Source organism: Candoia aspera, chromosome 9, assembly GCF_035149785.1.
Source record: "Candoia aspera isolate rCanAsp1 chromosome 9, rCanAsp1.hap2, whole genome shotgun sequence".
NCBI lineage: Eukaryota > Metazoa > Chordata > Lepidosauria > Squamata > Boidae > Candoia > Candoia aspera.
The window spans coordinates 22825254-22851608 of record NC_086161.1 but is presented as its reverse complement, the minus strand read 5'-3'; the positions used below and the strand labels follow the sequence as shown (position 1 = coordinate 22851608).

The 26355-nt window shown below is 44.7% G+C and overlaps 1 protein-coding gene across 1 annotated transcript in view; it reads left to right on the top strand.

Annotated features, from left to right (window-relative positions):
• The window catches only part of ARID5A (AT-rich interaction domain 5A), a 33080-nt gene extending 7414 nt beyond the window's left edge, over positions 1 to 25666 (top strand). The window contains exons 2-7 of the mRNA XM_063310919.1: positions 6197 to 6321; positions 16665 to 16854; positions 18063 to 18115; positions 19093 to 19190; positions 21549 to 21702; positions 23303 to 25666. Of these exons, the coding sequence (XP_063166989.1) occupies positions 6197 to 6321; positions 16665 to 16854; positions 18063 to 18115; positions 19093 to 19190; positions 21549 to 21702; positions 23303 to 24811 (2129 nt within the window). The 3' untranslated portion in view covers positions 24812 to 25666. The remainder of the gene's footprint in view (positions 1 to 6196; positions 6322 to 16664; positions 16855 to 18062; positions 18116 to 19092; positions 19191 to 21548; positions 21703 to 23302) is intronic.
• Positions 25667 to 26355: the final 689 nt, after the last annotated feature.

Sequence of the window (26355 nt, the reverse complement as noted above, 5' to 3'; positions counted from 1 at the left end):
TCATTCCCCATCCCAATATTAATCCTCTGAGCATTTTGTGGTATCAGCCAAGGTTGGTCAGGTACTGCTACCTAGTGGGGCAGGCACAAAAACACTTTTAAAAGCACCCAGCCCATGTATTATTTAAGGATGCAGTTTGGAAAAGAGGGGTGTATGTGTGTGTGTAATGGCATGTGGGAATGACCCTGGGAGACAGGAGGGAGAGCTGCAGACTGGACAATTGGGGTGTAAAAGGTATCTCAGCCCACGGAAGGAAAAGGAGCATTGGAAATGTCCCAGAAGGGACCCTCCCTAGTTTTCTGGAGAGTAAAAGTGAGGGGTGGGAGGAATATTTTCAGACTTGCAAGATTCTGTTGAAGTAACCTTACCATAAATATAGAGCTAGTATCCCTGGGTGTGTCTCTTGTCTGGACTACCTGGCAGGGCTAACAGAGGGGGATATCTGGTGGATGTGAGGGGGCTATAAATCCCAGAATGCTCAGCCAGGATGGCTGTTGGACAGGAGGTGGCCGAACCCATGGAAGCTCAGGTTGACCACTAGGTACAAGCGTTTGTAGGGGGAGTCCGACATCAAGCGAACGTGCCATCTTTTCTAGCACCCTGTCCTCCCTTAAGACGCCCACCTGCCCCATTAATTGGCACCCCTTCATTAATATAACCGCCTTTCATTGATCAAACGGTTAATTTCGAAAGCCCGTAGCCAGGAACAGAACTGTTTGCTGAGGGAAGGGCTGAAAAGCTCCGCATTGGCGATGCAATATTTTGCAATGCAGAAACAATAAATCTGGGATTGCTTACTAACTGTTTCCGTTGGCAGGCGAGATCTGAACACTGTGAGTCAGATAGAGTTGTCCTCTCACTCCACTTGGGGGTGGACTCCCCCCCCCCCGCATTCCTTAACGGTGGAGCCTGAGCAGAACTCAGGAGTTGGGCTGGGGCCTTCTCCCTCTCTTCTCCCTGCCCAGGTATTTCCATTTGGTTAGGACGGGGCGATCTGCATTGAGCTTCCAGGTGGATGGTAGACTTGGAAGCCGATCGTGCTGTGCAGCCTGACCTTGTGACCACCTCCTCACCTTCCAAAGATACTTCTCGGATGGATGAGATAGGAATTTCTCTGCCGCCATGACTCCCTTGTTCCTCAGTTTCCCTGATGTGCAGTCAGGAGAAAGACAAGCAGAGGCGTAGGAGAGGAAGGCTAACGAGCTGCTGGCCCACAATGAATTTTGCAGTGGGGATGGGGAGGACCAGCTGTCACGTCCCTCCCTGCTCCCCCCCCCCCACACCTTTAATGTTGGCTCCCAGTTCCTAGTGACCCATGCAGGATTGATGTTGGCGACCTGCAGAGATTAAAGCCTCCTGTGCCCCACTGCTAATCTTCCCCCACAGTTGGCTACGCCGTTCTTTGAAAGTGGTGGTGGATGTCCTTTGTGAGCAGAAGACGGGTTTGAGGAAGAAGGAACAAAGGCGGCAAGAAATGTGGGGGCAAAGGGAGGGAAATGGTGGAATGGGGTGTCCATTTGGCTATTCTGTCCCCCCCCCCCCAATTTTAACACCTCCTTCCCATCGCCTGTTTCCAGGAGGAAAGACTTCATCGGCATTTAGACTGTAAGCCACCTGGTCGTATGCCGATGGCTGTAGAACAGTGTTTCTCCACCTTGGCAGCTTGAAGATGTGTGGACTTCAACTCCAGACATTTTCTTTTCTCCACCAGCTTTTGGAATCCATGGTCACCATGTATTTTGCAGAGCAGGGTGTCTAGCCTTCTTCTAAGATGAGTCATATCTTTTTCCTTCCCCTTTTTTTTTCTAGTCAAGTTGCCTGATTAAGAATTCTTGGAAGTTCAGAAGCTTGCAACGGATGCATACACTTCCGCTTGTATTCTCTCTATGGATTCTGCAGTTTATTTTTCTCACGGCAACAGGGTGACTCATTCTTGTTTACAAAATTAGAGGGTCTTTATCTTCAGCAATTAATACCTGGTCTTCTCCCCACACTCTCACCCTGCCGACTCAGTTTTGAAAGCAACGGCTTGTCGGGTTCAATTTGGAAGCTGATTTTTCTAGGAAGGCTGAAAGTCATTATAGTATAATTTTTTCCAATGGACCTGGGATTTCTGTTTGAGAACATTGTAATGTGCAGGGCTGTCAAACAAGTGAAGGTGGTGATCATCGTATTGTGACTGCATAATCAAAGCCTTGATTTTTATTCATGTGCAGCAATTTTGATTGCCCAGTCATGGCTGCCATCTTGACTGTCTCGACAACCCCTTATGGACTATCCTCCTGACCCAGCTTTCTTAATCCAAGTTTGCACATCCCACTAAGTCATAATCAGATCTATTTCATTTTGGCTTAACAGCTGGTGCGTAACCAGATGTTGTGATTTTGTGGCTTAGCAAGCCGCCATGACTTATTGAACAGATCGTGGCTAAGTAACGTATGATCATCAGTGACTATTCTAAGCATGATGATGCTAAAACTGCAAGTGTGCGCTGTGTTCCAAGCGCTATCCTTTGGCTTTTGCGTCATGATGTTGTAAAAACAAGTCCATAAGGAATGGAGCTTGCATCATGACAACATGGCGTATATCCCCTCAGCGTCCCCTGTGGTGGGCTGCGGTTATGGCTTTGCAGAATGAGTGAATCTAGTTTAAAGAAGATGTGTGTCAAGTTCAAGGTTATGCTTTGGCTAGAGATCAATGCGCTGACGGTCAAAAGCATTTTTGGTCTTTCAGGGCCTTTGCCTCTATGACCCTGGTATTCTTTACAACAACTTTATACTGTGGAAGGTCACAGTGACTATGTCCATCTCATAGAGGATAATGGAGCTTGGTTCACTTCAGGCTACGGTCCAGATCAAAAGTGAATTTCCTTTGCAGATGTTGGCACTCATGTCATTATTAAGTTTATAGTTCATGGGTCCAGAGTAACAGAATGCATACAGATGACAGAAAGGGAATTAAAAACTGGATAAAAGAGGTAAAGAGAAAGCAACTAAAAATATAATGATAATAGTAAATGAATTAGAAAATTAAATAAATGAGGGTCAGTCAAGCTTCAGAAGCCAGTGAAGGACTCATGGACCAATCTTGTTAGATGTACTATCTCTTCACCTAATGCAATATTTTGTCATTTCCCTGAACATTTCCTTGGACTGATCACGTAATAAGAAAAACACAATTTCAGCCCAAGTGTAATAAAGGAGATTAGCACTAACAACCAGGTAAGCTTGTTGAACATTCTGCAGATGATTCCCTCATCCTGAATATTCATTAAATATTTGAAGTTCTGTATTGCTTAGTTTCACTATAAGACATTTGGTTATGAGATAACTGACATGACAAAACTGAGTTTTGTCCGTTGGCATGTGGTCAGATTTGACAGGGTTTAAGTACTTGGCAGTTGCCGGCTGAGACTTTCAGATGTGACAGCTGCCAAGAGTAAAGCAGAAGGAGATGCCCTGATGTTCTGAACCAGGTCTCTCAACCTTGGCAACTTTAAGATGGGTGGACTTTCACTCCCAGAATTCCCCAGCCAGCATGCTTTAAGATGGATGGATGTCAACTCTCAGAATTGCCCAGCAAGCATGCTGGCTGTGGGATTCTGGGAATTGATGTCCAGCCATCTTAAAGTTGCCAAGGTTGATAAACACTGTTCAAACATCTTGAGGATCTATCTCTATCTCTATCTCTCTATCATCTCTATCTATATATCTGCCCCATCCATCCATCCATCTTTGCCATTGCCCATTAAAAATGTGAACAGTCATCTTTTGAAATTGCTCCATCTTTTAAATATTTATCAGCGATCCACATATGCACCGTGACTCGGGGAGTTTCTCCGGATCGAAACCTCATACCTGTTCCTACTGGGAGTGTGCAGTAGAGGTAAGGCGCATTGCCCCATTTCAAGAGGAGAGCATTATGCGCTGGGTGTGGGCCTCAAGGATGTGAAGGAGAGGCAGTTGGTTGAGCAATGTCTAGGAGGGAAGGATGTGGGGTAAATTTCTCACCATTCAGGAAACCGCTTAGAAAGTGAAAGTGGAATCCCCCACAGGCACGCCTGTCTGCTGGGATGCGCCACTGCCTGCGTGGATGCCTATCTCCAAACAGGAAACCAATAAGCTGTGTACGTCAAAGGAGTATTATCCGGCAATATTGCAGCCGGGGCTCCACTTGGCCTGGCTAGAGTGTCCCAACTTGAATAGTGTGAAATTTCTGTCTGCTGTATCATGAAGTCATAACTGGCAGCCAGAAATGCAGATTGGCTGAGTTTGCACAGTTGAAGGAGGCTAAAACAGTGTTGGGTACTTGTGGTTTAGGTGAAATGGAACTCCACTGTGGTCTTTGGTGGTTGGGTGAACCAGGCCATCAAATGAAGCCCTAGGATAGCATTGGAGGATCACAGAACCCAAGGGTTGGAAAGTACCTTGGAGGTAAGGTCCCCCAGATCCTGGCTAGTGCAGAATCCTGTTAGCATCCTGTGCAAATACCCATCCAATCTTCTCTTGAAAACCTCCAGTGATAGAGCAACCACAATTTCAGGAGGCAGGCTGTTCCACTGCGTAATAGTTCTCACCGTCAGGAAATTCCTCCTATTTCAAGTTTGGTTCTCCCTCTGTTAAGACTGGTTCTTGTCCTACCCTTGGCTGCTCTGGAGAATCAATCCACATCCTCTGCCTTGTGACATCCCTTCGTAGACTGGAAGACTGCTATCATGGCTGGGAAGGTTGCAAAGGGCGATCACATGACCCTGGAATGCTGCAACTGTCATAAGTGTGAACCAGTTGCCAAGCACCTGAATTTTGATCATGTGACTGCAGGGATGCTGCAACAGTCATAAGTGCAAGAACCAGTTGTAAGTCACTTTCCCCAGTGCCTTCGTAACTTTGAACCATCATTAAACAAACAGTTGTAAGTTGAGGACTACCTGTATGTAAGCACAGTCACTGTGCTATGTTGATTCAGATTAGGGTTTAGACTGTAGTGCGAACCAAATCCCTGGAGTGGAAGTGGACAGAGTGGATACATGGACCGCATCAAACCTGCAGGCAGGAGTGGTGTAATTAGATTGATGGAATGGCAGAGATAAGAAAACCAGCATGTGTGGATGGGGTAAGGTAGAGAGGTTGTGCAGGGAGGTGAAAAGGTACTTGAGATGCAGGTTAGGAAGGATCATTGCTTATGTTTTGGGGAATGGATTAAATGCTGCTTCAATAAAAGTGAGATCTCAGACTCTTAAATTTGGAGCCAATCTTCAGGATGAACATTGGAGTCTCTGTCCTTAAAGGGAAGGTTGCAAAAGATGTTAAAATGGCTTGAGAAAGGATGTCTTGATGGGTCTTTGGGGGCTTGTTTTTGCCTGAATCAGTCACTTCCAGGAGTCGTAACAAGGTGGCTTAGACTAGGTCGGACAGCGTGTCCACCTGGCCTAAAATGGGAGGCAAGGATTTAGGCCCACCTTTCCCACTGGCCCACTGGTCAAATGGCTGGTTTCTTCTAATGATAGGAGATCGGTGAGCAGTGGTGAGGTTGTAGAGGGGATCTCATCAAGTCTTCCTTGTTTTGGAGCTTCTGCATCCCATCACAGATTCCCCACTTGTGATGAGAGCAGAAAAGGGTTGTCTTTATTGGCTTCAGTGGGTAGAAGTGGGAAAGAAACAAGAATCCTTTGGTGCTCCCATGACCTTTGCAAACATCCATGGGGCAAGGCTCGATCACGACACTACACCTGCCATCTTGCAGAGGTCCTTGTTTGCAAACATTGGGGTGGGGAAGACAGCTCCCTTGTTACATTCTTCCTCCTCGGGATTCAGGTAATGGTGGCTGAATGGGTACATGGGCGAGTAAGGCCTTCAGTTGCTTAGCTAGCAAATGACGTGTGCTTTTGGCCATAGTAGTCTCTCTATTCCAGGGAGCACTGGTTCTTCAGGGTCCTAATAGAGGACCTTCACTTTGCTTGCTCTTTGGTTCTGTTTAAGTGGAGACCCCGGAGTGAATCTGGGATCCACCTGGCAAGCAAGAGCATTCTACAAAGCAGTGGCCTTTCCCCAACGGATTGGAGAGGTTCATAATGGCCAAAGTAGAGGGTTGAAAGCAGATTGCTTTCTTTCTGGCTCCAGATGTGGGCTGGAGACAAAGCTGGTGACTCCCTTCTTCCACCTCTTTGAGGCTCAGTGGCCTTCTTCTCTCCATGCAGCACCCAGTCTTAAAGGCAAACGGAAAAAGAAGAGTGTTCCCATGGCTGAGAGTGAATCCCAGAAGATGCCAGGTGTGTGCCCAGTCGAAGAGCATCAGAACACCCCGGAGAAGCCAGAACAAGTGGTGAGTATGAAGACCAGGGTTATAGTAATTTATTAACAGCGATAAACCACATGGAAAGAAACAGTTGCTTCTCCTTGGCTGAGTTCACCTGTAAGGCTAAGACATAAGGTGGTTTATTTCATTCAGGGGTAGCATGTTGTATGAACCTAGCCATTGTGGCTGGTTCAGCTTACCATGGTTAAACCATGACTTAGTGTAGTATGAACCTAGTCTTTGAGTCTGAACATACTTGCAGTGTGGTTATCTAAGGCAATGTTTCTCAACCTCGGCAACTTTAAGATGTGTAGACTTCAACTCCCAGAATTCCCTAGCATGCTGGCTAGGGAATTCTGGGAGTTGAAGTCCACGCATGGTGGCTGGGGAGTTCTGGGAGTTGAAGTCCACACATCTTAAAGTTGCTGAGGTTGAGAAACACTGAACTAAAGGATTACCTTCTTCTGTATTCTTCTGCCCATCCAACCAAATCAGAAAGCATCAACCCTCTCCTGATCCCCTTACTATGGGACTGTCACCTGATGGGCCCTTGGAAGTGGGTGTTCCCAGTAGCTGCCCCCACACTTGGAACTCTTTCCCAGTGGGAATTTGATCGGCCCCATCCCACCTGGGTTTCAGCAAAGCTTCGGAGACCCATCTTGTAAAGGAGGAGGACCCTCTGTGATTTGAAGGAGGAATTGTTGGTTTTTATTTCTTCATTTTTGTTTTTATGCTTATAAGTATTTCTGGAGTTATTCGTTATACTTGCAGAGTTAGCCACTCAGAGCCTTTGGGAAGGGTGGCACAGAAGTGAAGTAAATAAATTAAAATGCAGGTTTGAAATGCTGTACTTCATCTTTTGCCTCTTAATGCTGCCTTTTCAATATGGCTCCCAGTCGGATCTAGGGCCTTCCAGGAAAGCGGTGTCCATCTTCCACAGAAGGATTATGGCATAAGACACTTGAGGACTTAAATGAAGATCCTAGTTTGTTCTGAAATTGGCCAGCAGCATTTCCTGTTTCAGACAAGGGGCGTTGCAGATCAAGTGGCTGATTACAGTTTATTGATTTGTGTGGAAATGTTGGCCAAAAAACATCTAAACTCTTTTAAAGTTTAGATACAATAATATGAGGTACCTAAGTGTTGGTAATTCCTGGTAATGTTTGTGAATTTGTGATACTGCCATTTTTTTTCCTATTTAGAAGTTTCTGAATTGATCGTGTTTATTTATTTATTTTTTCTTGGACAACAGGTAACATTTAAATGACAAATGGAGAAAAACCTTTTAATTTTCAAATGAGAGTGATAGCCAGGAAGAAATTGAGAATGCAAGGGCCTTGTCTGTTGTGTGTTGTTGTACCCTGAAACCTGCACGAACTTCTGCAATGAGTTTTCTGTTGCCAAAAAATCATTCTCCTTCCTGAGAAACAGTTTCTGAAGTGAGGGAACTCTTCATTTCCTCTCCTACCACATTGGCCTCCGAGCAAATCTGCACAAAGTGAATTGTCCTTTGGAGCTGGATTAGGCCATTTCATTCATTTCAATTCAGCTGGTGTGGATTTCCAGGGAAATGAGCATTTGAGAGAAAAGAAACCATTTACAGCTAGTAATAGTCCCAAATCAGCACTGGAGGCATCCACAGAGGGAGTCAAAAAAATTAAGGTGACACCCACGACCATGCGATCAACATCCTGCCCATTTTTACCTGCTTCACAATGTAAAAACAGGGTGGAGTTTTGCTTGCACAGTTGTGGCCACCATCTTGATCCTTCAGACCTCCACCTTGTGTGGACGTCTCTGACTGGTGGACTTCCAAATTTGCCCCTCCTCCTTTAATGTGTCTACTCTATGAGCAAAACTAAGTTTGATTTCTTGATTCGAGGTGTTATGAATTCACTCTGGGTGAATGTTTTGATGAGCACTGACAATCATTGATTTGATTTGGCCTGATTTGATTTCTGTCCCACCTGTCGTCTTGGAACTCACGGTGGTATGACGTGGTCACCATCCCTTGAACTATCAGCTGGTGTTTTCCTTTTCTGTTTCTTCTTCTCCTTGTAACCAGGAGGACCTGTTAAATGTCCAAACCTAAACACCTCTTAAGCTGTGGGTGTTCATTTGTTTGATTTTTATCTTGTCTTTCCTTCAGGATTTCAAGGCACCTTCTATAACAGTGTTTCTCAACCTTGGCCATTTTAAGCATGCTGGCTGGGGGAATTCTGGGTGTTGAAATCCACACATCTTAAAGTTGCTGAATTGAGAAACACCCCTCGATAGCATTGCCCACCCTCCATTTTTATCCAACCTTTGGAGGTGGGCTTGGTTGAGAAGGGACCACGCCAGGGAGTTTCCATGTGTTGGTCTTCACACCAAGGCTTGGCAATAAATCACAGCCCTCCAGGCACTTAATTCCTTAGTTCAATTCTTGGCTTGGCAGAAAGCTCAAACACAACTCAGGTACATTAGGAGCTTTACTGCAGACAAGGATAAAGCTTCTAATGCAACAATAGATTGCCCATTACAGGCAAGGCAATCAGAGCCGTTGATATCTTCACTCCAGGATTTCAATTCTCTGTTTTTTCCTCTCACTTTTCTGAGCTGGTAAACCCGTGGTTGGCCTCTGGATGGCTGTAGGAAGAAGCTTGGCTATGTTTTTATCCTAGCTGTCTCTACCTGGGATCGGGTGGTTTCAGCCTCACCTGTATACCGTATCTGAGCGTAGACTCAGAGCTGTCTCCTCCTTGGGGCTTCATTGCTATGACATTTTGAGGATAGGTTAGATTTAATGGGGACCAGGATGGGGACTGTCCTCTCCTCCCTCTTCTGTTTGCTTCCTCAAACAGCTGGGTTTTGATCTTGTGGAAATTACTGTGAAACAAATTAAACCGCTATGCTTGAACTATTTTAGGTTGACCGTGTTGATGTTTACTCTGTTCTTGCCTCTTTTTGCACTAGTAGAAGAGACAGTTTCGGAGTGTCTGCAGCAGTGGGAAATTTTGCTGCAAATCCTCCTTCCTGGAAAACCAATGATTTTTTAGAGTGGAATTCCATAAGCTAAAAGACTTTTGCCGTGAAGCAAAATGGAACTTCACAATTTGTTTTGGGGGCTGAAACTTGACATTGACCCATGGCTTTGCACTGGAAACTTGTTGTTAAAAGTCTTGCTGCAAGAAACCTCTTACAGTCAAGACAGTGGCTGTAACCATATCCTCAAACCCCTGCCCCTTTTTTATATGCATCATATTGCACGTGGTCACAATCACCATGTTGACTTTTTTTACTCCCCCACCCCACCCTGGATGCCCCTGCTGAAGCAGAAGGTGCCCAGGGCAAATACTGAGAAATTTAAGAGCATTCCAGCATTCTGTGCTGATGGATACATATGGCAGATTGCTTTACTGTCAAATATATAATCATAGCCCATGATATTGCACAAGGTACAGCTAACTTAACCATTTTTTTTTAATAAATCACTGTTGGCTGGGTTTGTGCAACACATAGTGCCATAAACTCTGGTTTACAAGCCACAGTGACTGGGTTTCCATAATCTGCCCCAGATGCATTTCGCATTTGCACTATATGTGAATCTAGCCAGTGAGAGAGTGACCTCATGTGTTTGGACTCAGCCAAGGCAACACTGGATTGGTTCTTCATCACTCCAACCCAGAAGACAGATTAATTTGAGAGATGATGGCCAAACTTCATGACTGAGCAGGAAGGAATCCAGGTCCAAATTTAGGGTCCTGCTTACAGTCTGGTTGTTCTACACCAGGACTGGTTCTTACAACCTGGTGAGATAAATCTGGAGACAGGCAATAGCTGCACAAGAGTTAAAAGCAGTGTGATAGAGAAATATTTTGCTTTTAGCATACAAATACCTTTCTTTTGACCCATATCACCAATCTAGAGGCTTTGCATGTTGAGGGTCAGAGGCATGCACAATCTCTCTTTGCAGAAGGGACAGCTGAGCATACTGACAGTGAGCAAACCATACAAGAATCACAGCCTAATCCTTGTATGCCTCCCAAATTTCCATAATTTGCAGGGTTGTGATCTCTAATATCAGCAACACTTTTAAGCACTAGATGTAGTGGTATGTGCTTTGCAAATTGTTAGAAGTTTTCAGTCTCATTAAAACAGCCCCTCTGTGCAACCCTGAAAAAAGACACAGCTGCTTTAAGGAGTCAAGCGAATAATGTGACGTTTAACGCAGCCACATCTTTTGTTTTAGGCTCGCATGGAAGCCTAAAGCACTTCTTTTTGATCAGTTTTGAAGTACGCACAGCCATCTTATGCACCATGTGCAATCTGGCAGGCATCCAAATACAAAAAATGTCTACACTGTAAAAATGAACAAGGAAGTCTATGCAATGGGCTAAGTGAGATTCCAGACAAATGAGGCATTCATTTATTGGGTGACTTTGGGCCAGCCCATCCTACCTAACCAGGTTAATATGGGGATCAAAGAGGAAGAAAGGCTATTGTATATCTGCTTTGAGCTCTTCTAAGGAATGGATGAATCTGGCAGCCCAGAAGTGATCTATAATAATTAATTTGTCTTTAATGTGGGTGTTCCATGGCCCTCGTTTAAGAACATCTCAGATACTTTGGTCCTACAGGAAGATTCTGGCTCCCCTCCTGCACAGGATCTGGGTGAGCCGCAGACTCATCCCATCGAGGGGAAAATCTGCCCTTGAAAGTGTATTTCAATTTTACTGCTTCAGAGAAGGCTGCCTTTAAAAAGAGAACCAGCCCCATAAATAGCCTCGCAGCTAAAATAACTCTGTCTTGCGAACGGCGAAAAGAATAGAGAGACGCAGAACGGGTGAGAGCGAAGCAGCTGCCTTCCCCAAAAATAGCAGCAAGTTTTATAACTCCCGGAAAATTTAGAACAAACAAACGCAAAGCATTTTTAGCCAAGGGAGGGCGTGTGAGAGCGAGAACTGGTGCCGCTGTGTTTTCCTGGAAACAGCCTCTTGGGTTCTCACACATCTCGGCACTCTGACCAACTTGGCCCGCTGCCCGGCTGTAAGCAGAAGACGCGCCATGCGCTGAGCGAGCCAGTTAGTCTTTGGAGCTATTAAATTGCCTCAACCACAAACAGCTCTTGATGGGAGGGAACAGCTGTGCTGGGGGGGGGGAGCAGAAGAGGAGAAATGGACCGATTCAAGCCGCCGTTTTTGCACTGAGGAAGGGGAATGCCACTTGGCTTGCAAAGGGGCTGCTTGAGAAATGCCCCTTCTCTCTCCCCTCCACCCCAAGGGGATTTGCGGCAATGAAACTGTTAACAAACCACCTAGAAATCAAGGCTGGACAGGAACTACATCTGGGCGCTTCTGTAATTTCCTTTAAAATGGATTGGCCACTCCGTGTTTTGGCGATCTTAATGGTGGCCCACTCTGGATCTGGGGCTTCTCTCCTTTCCCCCTCCCCTCTGCTTTTAAAACGGGGCAGCCTATATTGCTGCTGAACTTCGGTGGGGTTTTGTGGGGTGGGGAAATCATGCTTTCCCTCTTTTGAAAATATTTTGGTTTGTTGAACTAGCCACAGTTAATTGAATCTGCAATACGTGACTGAGGCTGACAGTCCCCAGCAGTGTGTGTGTGTGTGTGTGTGTGCGCGCGCACAGTGTATGGCTACTCCAGGAACAAATTGAGTGACTTCGAGATCTTGCAGAAATTTAAGGCAGGCGCATTCGGGGTGAGTAGCAAAGGCCAAGGTGACGTCTTCACTTGGCTTCCTGACTGACGTCCCTGCCATCCTGATTTTCGTAGGTCCCATCCCTGTGGACACCCTGGTTGAACTTCTGACTCCCTCCCCCATTAAAATGGCCCTTGGGCCAGCTCACTCCTGAAGGGTAGACTTCGAAATGCTACACCAAGCCAAATGGGAATCACACATTTCCGCACTTGTTAGAGATTTGTTAGAGCAGTGCAGTGTGTCAAGTGGTTCTCAGATTGCATTAAGTTGTTTTTAGTGGAGGTGTGAGAGCCAGTTTGGCTTAGTGGTGAAGGTGCTGGGCTAGAAACCAGAAGACTGAGAGTTCTAGTCCTGCCTTAGGCACGAAAGCCAGCTGGGTAACCTTGGGCCAGTCACTCTCTCTCAGCCCAACTTGGTGCAATGTAGACTAACCTCCTCATGGTGCACCCTGGGCAATGTGACTTGTCACGGCTAAATAGTCTACACATCTGGCTGCTGGACCTCACAAGGATTTCCCAGCAAGAAAAAAGCATCATGAACACCGAACTGCTATGCCATATGATAAAAAAAAGAAGTGGAGGAGTTTCCTGCATTGGGCAGGGGGTTGGACTAGATGATGTCCAAGGTCCCTTTCAACTGCTGTGTCCTCTGCATCATGGTTTGTTGGGAAATTTATGGGTAGCTGGCTTCTCAGAACATACGAGGACAGGAGCAGGTTAAGTTCAGATGGTTGCTCCAGCCTATAAGGAGCAGGTTGAGGACGACGCGTCAAAAATGGTCATGGTCCAAAGCCAGAATGGGTGGGGGCTGTTGAGAAGTTCTGACAAGTAATGTGAAAGCCGATGCTTAAGCCAAGGAACAGCCCACTGGCTTCAAGTCATCAGTTGTTCATCAACCAGGAATGGCTGCATGTTTGCAGCACGCTAAAGCCAAGCACACAGGGTTTCTGCTCTTCTCGAGGAGACGCAATCATGCTGATCTGTGTGAAGTCGAAGAAGAAGAACATGGCTGTGGACTTCGCTCAACATTCTGTTATAACCCTTGCTCTTCTCTCCTGGGAACAGTGCGCCTCGTTGTTCCCGGATCCTGCTAATTGACACTGGGGTTGGAGGTCACGAATTCTGGAGCTCCAGCTTCTGCAGCTGTTCCAAACCAAAACAGGGTCCCATCTGTTTTCTGTTTCCACTAGAGCAAATGATTTGGGCCTCAGAAGAAGCCAATTTAAAAAGAAGGAAGGAACTGGATTACAAACCAGCCCTTTGAAGTTGTTTGGCTTATAAAATGATTTTTGGCATTGGATCACGCTTGGAGTACGGCTGCGAGGGCAGAGACATAGCGGAGTGACAAAGCATCCCTGAAGAATGCCCTGATTTGGGTCATCAGCCTCTCTCTCGGTTTGGACTAGAAAACTCTGAAATGCTAAATTAGTGTGGATGAGTTGTCAGTAGGACTCATTCTGAGGACATCCTAGATTCCTAGTCATTGAGGAAGGCTCTGAAGCCAAGAACAACCTTGCTGCTTTGCTACAGACTGTCTCAGCTCCAAAGCCCTACTTCTCCAGGGAAGTCTGAAACCCTGGAAGTCTACCATCAGACCTGCCATCAGGACTTTAGCCAGACCAAAGTTCTGACTTGACTGCCTTCCTCTGAACTGTGTGTTTTTCAGAGATTGTAGGGCCTTATATGCGCATCTTCCCTTTTAAGTGTGGGTGAAGACCCGTCGGGCTTTCTTTGACCAGGAACCCAAATGTTTGAGGCTGCTACGGTTCCAAACAAAGGGTTCACCTGTTCTTCACGTGAAATATTAAGAGATTAGATTCCACAAATCTTGCCTCCTGCCTTAAAGTGGGGTAGGAATGACAATGCAGTGTGCAGGGGCATCATAACACCTACAACAACATCTAGAGAATAAGAGTTGAAGTGAATGCTGGCTAAATCTCACAAGGAAGCCAAATCTGGTAACCATGCTTAGATGAGATGTCAGTCCTTTTTAACTGAAAAGCCAGTGTTTAACTGAAATTTGTGTAATGTTGCCTGACAGGTTGCTAGTTCCCAGTCTTAAATTAGGTATGAACAAGATTTCTGGTCCCCTCCCAGAGGCCCTGCTCCCCAACCACACTGCTGATTTTTTTTTCCCCCAGCCAAAAAACAGTGATGTGGTTTCCCTCAGTTTCTAGATGGAAAATGGAGAAAAATAGCTGTTTGAGCCCTGGAATACAGCTTAGCTGAAACCTTAGTTGAACCTGCTTTGCATTTTTACTTGACTTCCTGTGACTCTCACTGCCAAAACATTTTTTTCAAAAAATGCAATCCATCAAAGCTTGTCCATTCCTGCCCACTGTTTTGTATTATTTTCATTGGTCCTAATCAAAATACCCAGCTTTGAATTTGGACTTTCTGTTTCCCCACGGTCCAATCTCACTTTCATTCCTCTGAAAAAATTTCATCCAAGGCTCTTGGGAACTTGAGTGAGCATGCAGAGAGTTTATGTATTTATTTATCATTCAAATTTATATCAACCACCCATCTCCCCCAAAATGGTCTCTGGTTGTCCATTGAAGGTCTCCAGATCTCTAGAATCACAACAAGGATGCCGTTCTGGTTTCATTATTGCTTTATCATGAAGCATTTGTTTTCATGAAGATGAAAGTGCAAAGGAATTTGGTCAGTGGAAAAACAATAAATCATACAGACTGCAAGTTTTAATTGCAAATGAGACAAAGATGAAATCCTTTGAGATTCTCTCTTCAGAATGATCAGAACCTCCTGACTGGTTTCAGTATCTTTTAAAAAGCAGTATTATTCTAAAGGAATTGCAGAAAGAAGGTGGAACCCTTAGAGATTTGACTGAATTTGAAGGCCTTATTATACAAACCTCAGAGCTCTGGCTTGGCATTATTTATATGTCATTTGCCGGTGAAATATAACTCAGAAACCAAGCAAGTTAAAGATTGTATGATTAAATGGATGTAGAATTTAGGCAGAACAATTGATAAGCAACCATGGGTATTTCAAGGGAAGGAGAATATTAGATTCACACAGATATCACACTTAGAGAAAACTGGTATAAGATGTTTTACCAATGCTATATACCTCCAGTACTGATTGCTAAATTGATAATTCATTTTCTAAAATCTCTTGGAAATGTTACAGTTAGGTTAGATCATTCTTATCTATCTGATGGTAATGTTGTGAAGCCCATTCATTTTGGAAAATGATTTATAATATGATGAAACAAGTTTTAAAAGTTGAATTACTTTTCCAACCCGCCATCTTTCTATTAAATATGATTAAACGTTGTATTTCTACAAAATGTACCAAACTTGCTTTGTACGTGCTAACAGCTGGTAGGATACTCTATGCTTTGCACTGAAAAGTATGTATAATTCCTTCAGCAGAAGAATGGCAAATGAAGTTCTGGGAATATGCCATGATGTCTGAAATAACCTCGTATTTGAAAAATAAATCTGGCATAGAATTTAACTTAACATGGAAACATTTTTTGGACTATAATTCTCCCTATGGGCTTGTAAGTAAAGGTAAAGGTTTCCCTTGACGTAAAGTCCAGTCGTGTCCGACTCTAGGGGGCGCTGCTCATCTCCGTTTCAAAGCCGAAGAGCCGGCATTTGTCCGTAGACACTTCCGGGTCATGTGGCCAGCATGACTCATGAAACGCCGTTACCTTCCCGCCGAAGCGGTACCAATTAATCTACTCACATTTGCATGTTTTCGAACATCTGAAATTTGAGTTTCTATTAACATAATAGGTTTAATGTTTATATCAAAGGCGAGTTGTTAAATAAGGATAGATTTCTTATTGACTGGATAAGACTGCAATTTTTCTCTTTCATTTATATTTTATACTGTGCTGATTACTGTCACTGATACTCATACACGAACTTGATTTTAATAATGATTTGTCATTTTAAAATGACATAAGGAACTTAAACAGGATGAAATTAACATCCTGAGAATCTATACTTAAAATCTTTACAATGCTTGTAAACCTCTTGTTGGTTTACTTTTTGGGTTTCAAAGAATTGAGCAGGCCTTGAAATGAGTTCCATTAACCCAGTGTTTCTCAACCTCAGCAACTTTAAGAAGTGTGGACTTCAACTCCCAGATTCCCCAGCCACCATGCTGGCTGGGGAATTCTGGGAGTTGAAGTCCACACTTCTTAAAGTTGCTGAGGTTGAGAAACACTGCATTAATTAGCCCATGAGTATCTGCAAGCTGTAGCTGTAGCTGCCTAAAATATCTTTCCCACCTGGTGCTCTGCAGATGTATTCAACCCCATTTCCATAATTTCCAGATCTAGAGGGAGCTAGGTTGGGAAAAGGATCTCTGATTTCAGGAAGAAAAAGATCTTTTCCAGATCTGCAATCTGGGGTTGTTCTAAGTGGTACTGTGAGACAATAAGTAGAGATTTTGGGGGGGGGCACTTGCAGAAAATCCGCCCCTGTAATCCTGCTCAAGTCAGTTTGACCTGAACATTAATGTTCTTGATGTTAGTGAATCTTTTTGGAGGCCTCATCCATTGTGTGTGGGCAGAGCTTGGTGCCAGGGGGACATGAGATTCTGTTGAGCTTCCATAGCTTCTAACTGCCCCTTCTTGGCTTCTCTGTTGTGGTTGGTAAACAATTGCCTGACTGCCTGTCCTTCTTCACTCAGGTATCTCCAACTGACAAGCTGGATGCCACCTCTGAAGCTGAGCAGAAATCCCCTGAAGAGGATTCAGGAGATGAGCAGATGCTGGGCAGCGAGAAAGAAGAGGAGCAGACTTTTCTGGTCAACCTCTACAAATTCATGAAAGAGCGCCACACGCCAATTGAGAGGGTGCCTCATCTTGGCTTCAAGCAAAGTATGTCCTTGGCTGCCTTTTCTAAAAGTGTGTGTGTGTGTATCCGTGTGCAAGGGAGTCCTCTTTCATCCATCTTCTGCTTTCCTCAGGCAACCTGTTGTATCACACAAACTCAGTGTATCTGTGACTGCATTTGCAGAACACAACTTACTCTAAGCCTAAGTTAACAAAGCTCTGTTGTGTTTGCAAGGCCCGTAAACCACATGGTTGATTCTTGAGACTTTCTTCAGGTACACAGCATCCTAAGACGTATCTGGATTCCCACAATACAATGAGCCCTACGCTGTCAACCCCATTCAACCTAGCTTAGTGTGCCATGGGAACACAACCCCCGTGTGTAACATTTATGAGCATGGAGGTGAAAGCTAATTAGCAGGGACACCTATTGCTGGAATTCTTGGCTCCTAGGAACCCTTCCTCCTATTTAATTGCCCCATTTTGAATAATCTGATCGTATTCAGTCCTTCAGAACTCAGCCATCTCTCTTCCCCTTTTGAAAGCTGGGCTTAAATCTGTCTAAGCACCTACTTTGCTAGGAAAACAGCACCCCACTTTCCTGAACTTATAAATTCACAAAAGAAAGATTTGCCTGCCCTGCTTTGTGAGGGTAAGTGTGAAGCTAGTTCTACTGTAGGAGATGGGGAAGATGTCTGCATATCTAGCTACCAACTAACCAGAAAGAAATCTCTGTCTCTCTCTCTATCTGTCATACCTCTATCTATCTCTGTTATCCATCCATCCATCCATCCATCCATCCATCCATCCATCCATCCACCAACCCACCGGACGGGGAGGGCTCAGAAAAAGCCAAGATGGTGGCTGCAACCATATGACTGAAGCCCCACCCTTTGTATATGCAGGGTACAAGGCCACCATCTTTTGGACCCCCCTGTGGACCCCCTGTTTCAAGCATAGCTATTCAATTGTGATAAGTAGAAGCTTGTTTCAATAAAAAAATACTAATTTTCAGAAAGTTGGGCTGCGTCAGTACTCAATTCTCAATTCTACAGAATAATTGTTTTCAGGACAGCCTAGTATTTGTTTGTTTGTTTGTTTGATTGATTGATTAAATTTGTGCACTGCCCAACTCCCAGCCACTCCGGGCAGTTCACAAATAAAAGGTTTTAGCCTAAGACATACCTTATGTCCTGCCTTTCTGATTCCTGGCCGTAATCTGATGTTTTTCTCTCTTTCTCTCTTTGTAATAGTTAATCTGTTTAAGATCTACAAAGCTGTGGAAAAGCTAGGAGCCTATGAATTGGTAAGAGAGAAAATCAATTTCATTGCCTGGAAAGGGGGGTGAAATCTCTTGAGGATTTCTTGGCAGCGCAGGACATGGTTCTTAATTAAAGTTCTGTGCAATAGGAAGAATGTTACGAAGGGTTGGTTTTTATCCTGCTGCAAGGGGCGCTTTGTGGAATAATATATGCATTTAAAAAAAGGCCTGTTTGTAGCTGCACTGAGCTTCCCCTTTGAACTTTGCATCCTTTGTAGAGAGCAGACTGGGGTGGATGGGCTAAGATGGTCACGGGAACCCCGTCGGTGGTCTCTGAGCCACACCATTGCTACGTGTGACATTCAAAGCCTCAAAAATTGAGCATTTTATCCTCTTCTGAAGTGGGGTGTATGTAGGGAGATAAGATGGCAATATGGAAGCACTCTCTCAGACCTCCCCGTATATATTTTATGAAGTGTCTTTTTAATTAGCTTTCCTTTTTTACCTGTTTTGCATTTTATTCTGCTTATCGAACTTGAAAATTGAATTGGGGCGTCTGTCTTGTCATCTTGCTCATCTCAGCTTGCTATTTGCAATTTTAATTCATCCGCCCACCGTCCTTGGCTGATCTTGAAATATCCTCCAAAATGGTTAAATCTTAGATTTAAATGTTTAAGTGTAAATCTTAGAGACTGCCCCCCCCTGAAAAACCAGGGTTGTAGACTAAATGGAGAAATTAAAGGGAAAACCTAATTGTGAAAGAAAAGCAAAACTTTTGCTAAAGAAAATTCCACTGGATGTATCTGTGAGGTCGCTGAGAGTCAAGCCAGCCAAGGCAGAAAAGTCACTGCAGGTGATTGGTACCTCCTTGGCTGTGGCTGATCCAAAAGCTGACTTTGGTTGGATCTGGCTATGACTTGAAAAGGAGACCACTAGGAAAACCCAGGAGTATAGACCAGATGAGGGAGTTGAAAAAGAACTTAGGTTGACCTGAGAAAGACTTTATTTTACCTTTATTTCAGGTCACTGGAAGACGTCTTTGGAAAAATGTTTACGATATGCTGGGAGGCAGCCCGGGAAGTACCAGTGCTGCCACTTGCACCCGGCGACATTATGAGAGGTATCCATCCCCTTTTCTTACAAGACGAAGGGAGGCACTGGGCAGGCACAAATCTGTGTTTTGTAAAGGGGCCAAACCGTAGATGCGGTCAGCCTTGCGAGGTAGTCCAGACTAGGAGCACGCCCAGCAGCACTAGCTCTATCTTTACTGAAAGGTTAACTTAACAGAATCTTGCAAGTCTGAAAGTACATCTCTCCCCCCTCCCCTTGTCTGTACAGTCCCAGAAACTAGGGAGGGTCTCTTCTGAGATGCTTTCCACACTCCCATTCCTTCTGCGGGCTCAGCTACCTCTTATCTGACCATTGTCTAGTCTGCGGCTCTTCCTCCTGTCTCCCAAGGTCATTCCCACAGGCCATTACAGACGTAGATCTTGCGTCTAAGGGGTGGGGGCTGCCAAGAGGAGGAAAGGATGAAATTTGCCTTGTGACCCTCTCAGCTGAACTCCTCCCCTTTGTACCAGCATGCAAGGGGGCGGAGCCTGTGCAATGACGTCACCATGCACACTTTGTCATTTTGATGAAACTTCAGCCTGCTTCACATCTACTCAGAATTCTTTTTTTTTTAATTACTCTTTTTTTCTTTAAAGAGAAAAGAAAATTTTTGAACATTAAAAGTACAAACTAAGAATGCAGACTAAGAAACAAAAGAAGAAAAGGAAAAAACCTACCTAATAATAATAGTAATAATTATTATTTATTAAATTTGTATGCCACCCAGCTCCCAGCAACTCTGGGTGGTGAGAGTTATACATTTTTATTTATTTATCTATCTACCTATCCAATTTGTCCCCGCCCATCTCCTCCCTTCGGGGGACTCTGGGCAGTTTACAGTAATCAAGTAAAACAACAATCATACAACGAATAAAATATACATTATAAAATTACAGTAATAAATAATATAAATTTTATTATTTACATTTTTATTGTATTTTTAATTGTAATGGTTTTTATATTTTAATCTTGTTTTATTGTAAGCCGCCCAGAGTCCCCCCGTTGGGGAGAGATGGGAGGTGAATAAATTTATAAATAAATAATATAAATAAATAAATAAATAAGAGTAAAAAAAATAAAAAAGTCCAAGTGGCAAATATATATATGTAACTTAAGTTTTATCAATAATTCACTACTACAGTATGAACAGCACAAGGTATTATTGTAAGATGTCAAAAAATATCTGCCGTAGTAACACACATTGTTGCATCCTTTGATAAGTAGAAAATATTGCCTTTTCCAAAAAAAGATAAACCAGATTTCTGACAACTATTCTTTGACATCTGGAATAATATCACTTGTCCAATTTCTTAGTATAACCCTTTTTGCCACCCCTCCGTGCTCCATACAGCCCTAATTCCTGCTCTGAATTCCGATCCTGCTGTTGCAAGGTTTCACCTCAAATGCTGCATGTGGGCAGATCAAGAAAACATGTAATAAAATACATGTTAATCAGTCTAAGCTTGAGTGAATTAATTGCTGGAAGACTGACTGTAACTGGTGGCGTCGCGAGTCAACAGATTCATTTTATGCAAACGTTTAAGTTGCTTTGTTTATGTCGCAATAGGCTCATAAAAATCTGCTGGAAACTTCTAAGAATTAATAATTGGGGTTATTAAAGTCAGGGCTATTTTGTGGTCCCTTCGCTATTTCCCAGGGAAACTTTGGAAAACACTTTCAAAAGGCAATTATTACTGCTACAATCATTTTAATATGGAAATAAGCTGTTAATTTAAAGTAGCAGACCACTCTGGGATCAAGCATGCAGAGAAATGAATTGTTCACTTTATTATTTTATTTCATTTTGAAGTTTGAGCCTGGTTTGCTTTGATTCCAGTACCGGACTTTGGACTTTTCATCATGCCATTTCTGATAAATGGCATGATGAAAAGTTCAACAGAAAGATTAAAAGGGTATCTGCAGGGGGTCAAAAAAGTCAAGATGGCAATGACTCTGTGATCAAAGCCACGCCCTTTTTTGAGCAGCGCACATGCAGCTCACATAGAAGAGGAATGGGTTTTCTTAATTTTTTTTACCACCCCCCCCCCCGCCTCCAGCAACACCTCTGGTTCAGAGGTAGTTGATTGTCCTGAAACCTGAGTTTTCGTTGGTACCCGAAGATCTTGCTTGGCCTATTTCCGACACATTTCACCACACTGAGGACTAGACGCTTACTTTACCCTGAGAGCCGAGCTCCTTCAGGAGTCCAAATTCTGCAACAGCCAACAAGGTCTTCGTAGAGTCCTATAGCTGTGGATATTCAAGGAAGAAATAAAAAAGGCATTACTGATCTATTTTGGGCCTCCTGCTGCCGAAACGCATCTGGAGCACGGCCATAATCTCTCCCTCCCTAACATCTGCTTTGCAGGCTGGTCCTCCCGTACGTCCGGCACTTGAAAGGGGAGGATGACAAGCCGCTGCCCCCAATCAAGCCTCGAAAGCAGTACAAGATCACCAAGGAGCCAAAAGGGGATCGTGCGGTGGAAAGGAAGAGAACCAAGAAAGAGAAGACAAGAGATCCGGTGAGACAATGGAGATCATCTTTCCCCAAATGGTGCCTTGCTGCATGCTGAGAAATGCAGGGGTGGGCAACCCATATACCACATGTGGTCCCTGGAAGTCACCAACCAAGGGGGTCAAAAAAGTCAAGATGGCAGCCACCGTCGTGGATGCAACACAGGAGCGTCCACTGGGAGGCGTCAAAAATGTCAAGATGGTGGTCACCCCCATGCGCTAGAAACCCTGAGCCTTTTTAACTTGCCCAGAAGCCTGTGTGTGTTTTTGTGGCAAGTCAGTCAATCCAACAGTATGGAGGATTTTGGATTTTCCATGGATTGTTTTCCCTCAGCCTGGAGCTTTCTAAGCTGCATTGGGCTTCAGCTCCTGCTGGGAAGGAAGCCCAATGCATCTGGAGGCTACCAGGTTGAGGAAAACCTGGTTTATGGCTTTGCCATCCCAAAACAGACCTTGAATTTGAGTATTTCTTGGGGTTGGCTGCCTTCTGGGGTTGACTTGGAGAAGGGCATCCAGGGACAATTTTGCCTAGCAATTCTCGGTGCTCAAACTCCGTTTCCCTTCCTGGACATCCAATAATAATAATAATAATAATAGACAATACCAATATTATTAAACAACATCTGCCTATCCCAGGTCCTTGGGAAGGACTCGATAGGTGGACAAAAATGCCAAATCCAGTCTAAACATCTGGCTGGCTGTGCGACCAACCATAATAATAACAACATATAGCCATCCATTCCAGTGGACTCTGGATGGCTTACAAAATACAATACTAATTAAAACAATTAAAAACATAAGCAAGACAAAACAAGGCAGCCCGTTGGGTATCTCTTAGAAATCCTTTCCATTCGTCTTTAAAAACCAATTTGCAAGGTCTGGTACTTGACAGCCAATGAACTCTGAAATTGCACTCAGCACGCAAGAGCCACAGGGGGGTTCCCTTAGCTGGATGCCTCCAGAAGGGTTCAAAATCAGCATAAAGGCTACAGAAGGGCAGATGCGGGCAACCCATGTCCCTGGGACCCCGTCCCAAGTCTAGGCTCTTTCGAGTGGGTGGCAAACTGCTGAACAATGAGGTTGCCATGTTCTGCTGATTTTTGGGAGGACATCCATCAAAATAGGGACATTCAGTCTTTAATAGGCTTAAGAAGGGAAGCCTTCTGCTACTTCAGAGGCCCAACCGTGTAGTTTCCTTGGCAGCAGTACAGAAATCCTTGCCGCCTTCTGGATTTTGTTTTAAGCTTCCCCTAGCCAGACTATGGAGATTTCCTGGTGGTGTCCCATCCAAACCCAACCCAGGTTACCTTCCAAACTCAGACAAGGTCGGTCAGAGGCTTACCCTGCGGTCTGCCTACATTTTAAAAGAACAGCAACACCTTCCCTAAATAAAAACAGCCAACAGATTCCATGGGAGTGAAAAAGGTACGTTCGGTTGTTGATGCTGAGAATTAACAACTCTGTCTTATAAGAGGAGATAAGATGTCCCTGTCTGCACCCTAAGCTCAACCTTGAGGGATGAGGTGTCCTATTTATTTGCCTTGTGCAGATTCGTAGAAGGACCTCCTTGACTCGTCTCGTAAATTAAATATTCTCCTTTGATTTCAGAGTCTGCTGGAGAAAGTGAGACCGGATGTTGCTTCAGCCCCCAAACCTCCCAATGGTATTGAGCCAAATCAGTCCCAGGAGCAAACAGAGGGGCGCGTCTCCCTTCCGAGCAGCCGAGAGGTGCCTGAGATGCCTCAGCCCACCAGCAGCTGCCTTGGGAACTGTCGGTCCCACGGTTGCTCCGAAGCCTACACCCGGCTCTTCTCCAGCTTCTACTTCAAGGGGAACAATGGCATCATGTCTCCCTTGGCAAAGAAGAAGCTGCTGGCGCAGGTGAGCCAGGACGAGTGCTTGTATGCTCATGAGAAGCATCTCAGCCACTGCCCCGAATACAAGAAGATCAGAATCCGGGAAATGTCGGGCTTGGACTCCGAGGTCGGTCATCCCCACAAAGAGGCACCAAAGACCGGAGCGGAGGTGAACGGCTCCAGCAGTCCTCCCGGTCCTTCCCAGGCTGGAAAAGCCAATGAAGGTTTGTTGAAGGCTCCTCCAAGCCTCAAGGAGAGCCCAGGGTCCATGAAAGCGGGTGAGGAAAGCTCTGGAACTCACCCGTCCACGGGGCCGCCGGTCTTTAGTGGCTACTTCCACACGTCCAGAAGCTCCGTCATGAAACCCGTCAGCAGCCTCCCTCTTCGAGGACCAGTGGAATATTATCCCGGCTTGAAGGATTTCCCTGAGTCTTCTCCAGCCTATCTGAAACCTGGAAAAGATGCTCTGGTAGCTCCCGGGTCTCAGAAAAAGCAGGAGAGCTTGGAGGACCAACCTGAAGATCTCCGCAGGAAGTCAAGTCAACCTCTGTCTTCTTGGAAAGTGGACCATCAGCACTCGTCTGCTTTCCAGGCCAGTGCCCTAAGCGGCAAGGCAGGGTCTCCCACGTTTCCGCCAGTCAAAGCCTCCTGGGTTCCACCTGTGGTCAACCTGGCGAAGGTCAGTCCTCAGGTCTCCAAGAATGGAGGGCCGTCCGTGTCTCCAGGCCAGGCGAGCGTCACTATGCAAAAGAAAAGACCCTCAGAGGAGGACTATTTCCTGCATGGCAAGAAGCTGAAGGCCGTGTCCCCCTTCGTCAAGGAGGTGGACCCAAACAGCGGGCTGGAGCGGGGAACATCCCCGAGTGGGCAGCCGGGGATAGCAAAGCCTAAGGCCACAGTGGCAGGGGCAGGATTCCCCGTGGCTCCCGTGCCTCAAATCCAGGACATGTACAAAGGGACGATGCTGAGGTTGCCCGTTAACTTTAGCAACCCAGGAGAACATCTCAAGGAACAGGCCCCTTCGCTGATCCAGTCTCTCTCCATCAATCCGTTCATTATCCCCGCCTTCCCAACCCCACTATTAACTGCATCTGTCCAAGCTTCGGACCTGGGCCAGCCTCTGGGGACCAGCCTAGTTCATTACCCCACATCCTACGACAGCGCACTCCGCCACCGGCTGTACCCAGTGTCAACGTGGCATAGCCAGCCAGCCTATGCTTCTGCGCATGTCCCAGCCTATCATCGGAACACCAAGCTGTAGCCCCCCATGGACCGCCAGAGACTTGTCACATTTGGGAGCAGCGCGTGGGATGTGCGAACCACACATCCACGGCTTGTCGACATTTTGATTCTCCTGCTTTTTCAAGCTCTTACTGAGAACACTGCAAAACAGGACCATATAACTTTTTTCTAAAAAAAACCTGCTTAAACTATGAACTGTCTTTGTATCTGACATGGTATGCAAATGACTTGGGCTTAAAAAAAAAACTTTAGAGGGAACAAAGTTCTTATAAACAGAGATTTATATCTGTGCACGGCGTGGGCCTAATTTCCTTCTAATTTGCCCATTCTTCGTAGGCTGCTTCAAACGCTGCTGGCATGGACAAGTGACTAGTCCTCAGGAGAACCATGTGAGTTATGGGGTGGAGGTAGAATAGAGTAAAACCTGGTTTCATGACCAACACATGGCATTTTGGATGTGGCCTAAGCCTCTGTAATTAGCTCTGGGTATTGCTGAACCCATAAAAAGAAACGGAAGCTTCAGTTTGAGCGTTAGGATACAGGAAGAATCTACTTTTTTTTTTTTTTAAGAATAGTGGGCACATATGAATTTTGAGAGCACATTATGGGCATTCTCCAGAAACAGCTGCCATCCAAACACGGACGGCCATCCAAAGGTGGATTTCCAAGCTGTCACTTTCAGGCAAAGGGCTCAACAGCTTTGCTGGACATCCAACTTTGGGCTGGCAAGAGATTGAGCCAAGACAAATCTTTGCCTTGGGGGCAGATTTTTTTTTTTTAAGTCTTGATTGGAATTATGCACACATGGTATATATGTTTATTGTAAAAAAGAAAGAGCGCTGTTTGCCAATATATTCTTGTATTCCAATATAAAGATACTATAAAATAAGAGAAGGCAGTTCATTAACAGTAATTCACCTACAGGCATTCAATAACGACACAATTGTGTGGAGGCTAAAAGTGTTTAATGCTGGATACTATACCAGATTAGCAGCATTTACCTAAGCAGTAATATAATGTTAATTATGGATGAGGGGTTTTGACCAGAAAAAATTAAGCTAAGCAGGAATACTGTCTCACTGTCAACTTTAAAATAATTCTCTCTAAAAACTTACAGGGCTTTATATACATTTTAAAGGTGCTGAAGTGGCATTGGGAAGTACAGTTTATACGGATGTTAAAGATGGCATTGCAGTAAAGTTTTTCAAAGATGCCGAGTTCATGTTTTGGTGAAAAATTTCACCTGATCCCCGAATGAACAGAGGGATGCCTGGGACCAAGGATGAGCATCCAGGTAATGGCTTCAAGCTCATCCTGATGTTATCACGCAGATGGAACAAATCATGTTACGTGGTTATGTGACTTTTGTAATTTGCACAATAACGTCGTGGTATGTGTCATGTCACTTCCCCTCCCACACAACACCCAATTGCCTCTTCCTTTTAATGACTGGAAAGTATAAAGCATGCACATGTTGCTTATCAGTGCAAAAATATTTTGCACTATTCAGAATGGTTGGGTGCACCAGGAAGCAAAATCAGTTCTCAAATCATATCTAAGGAA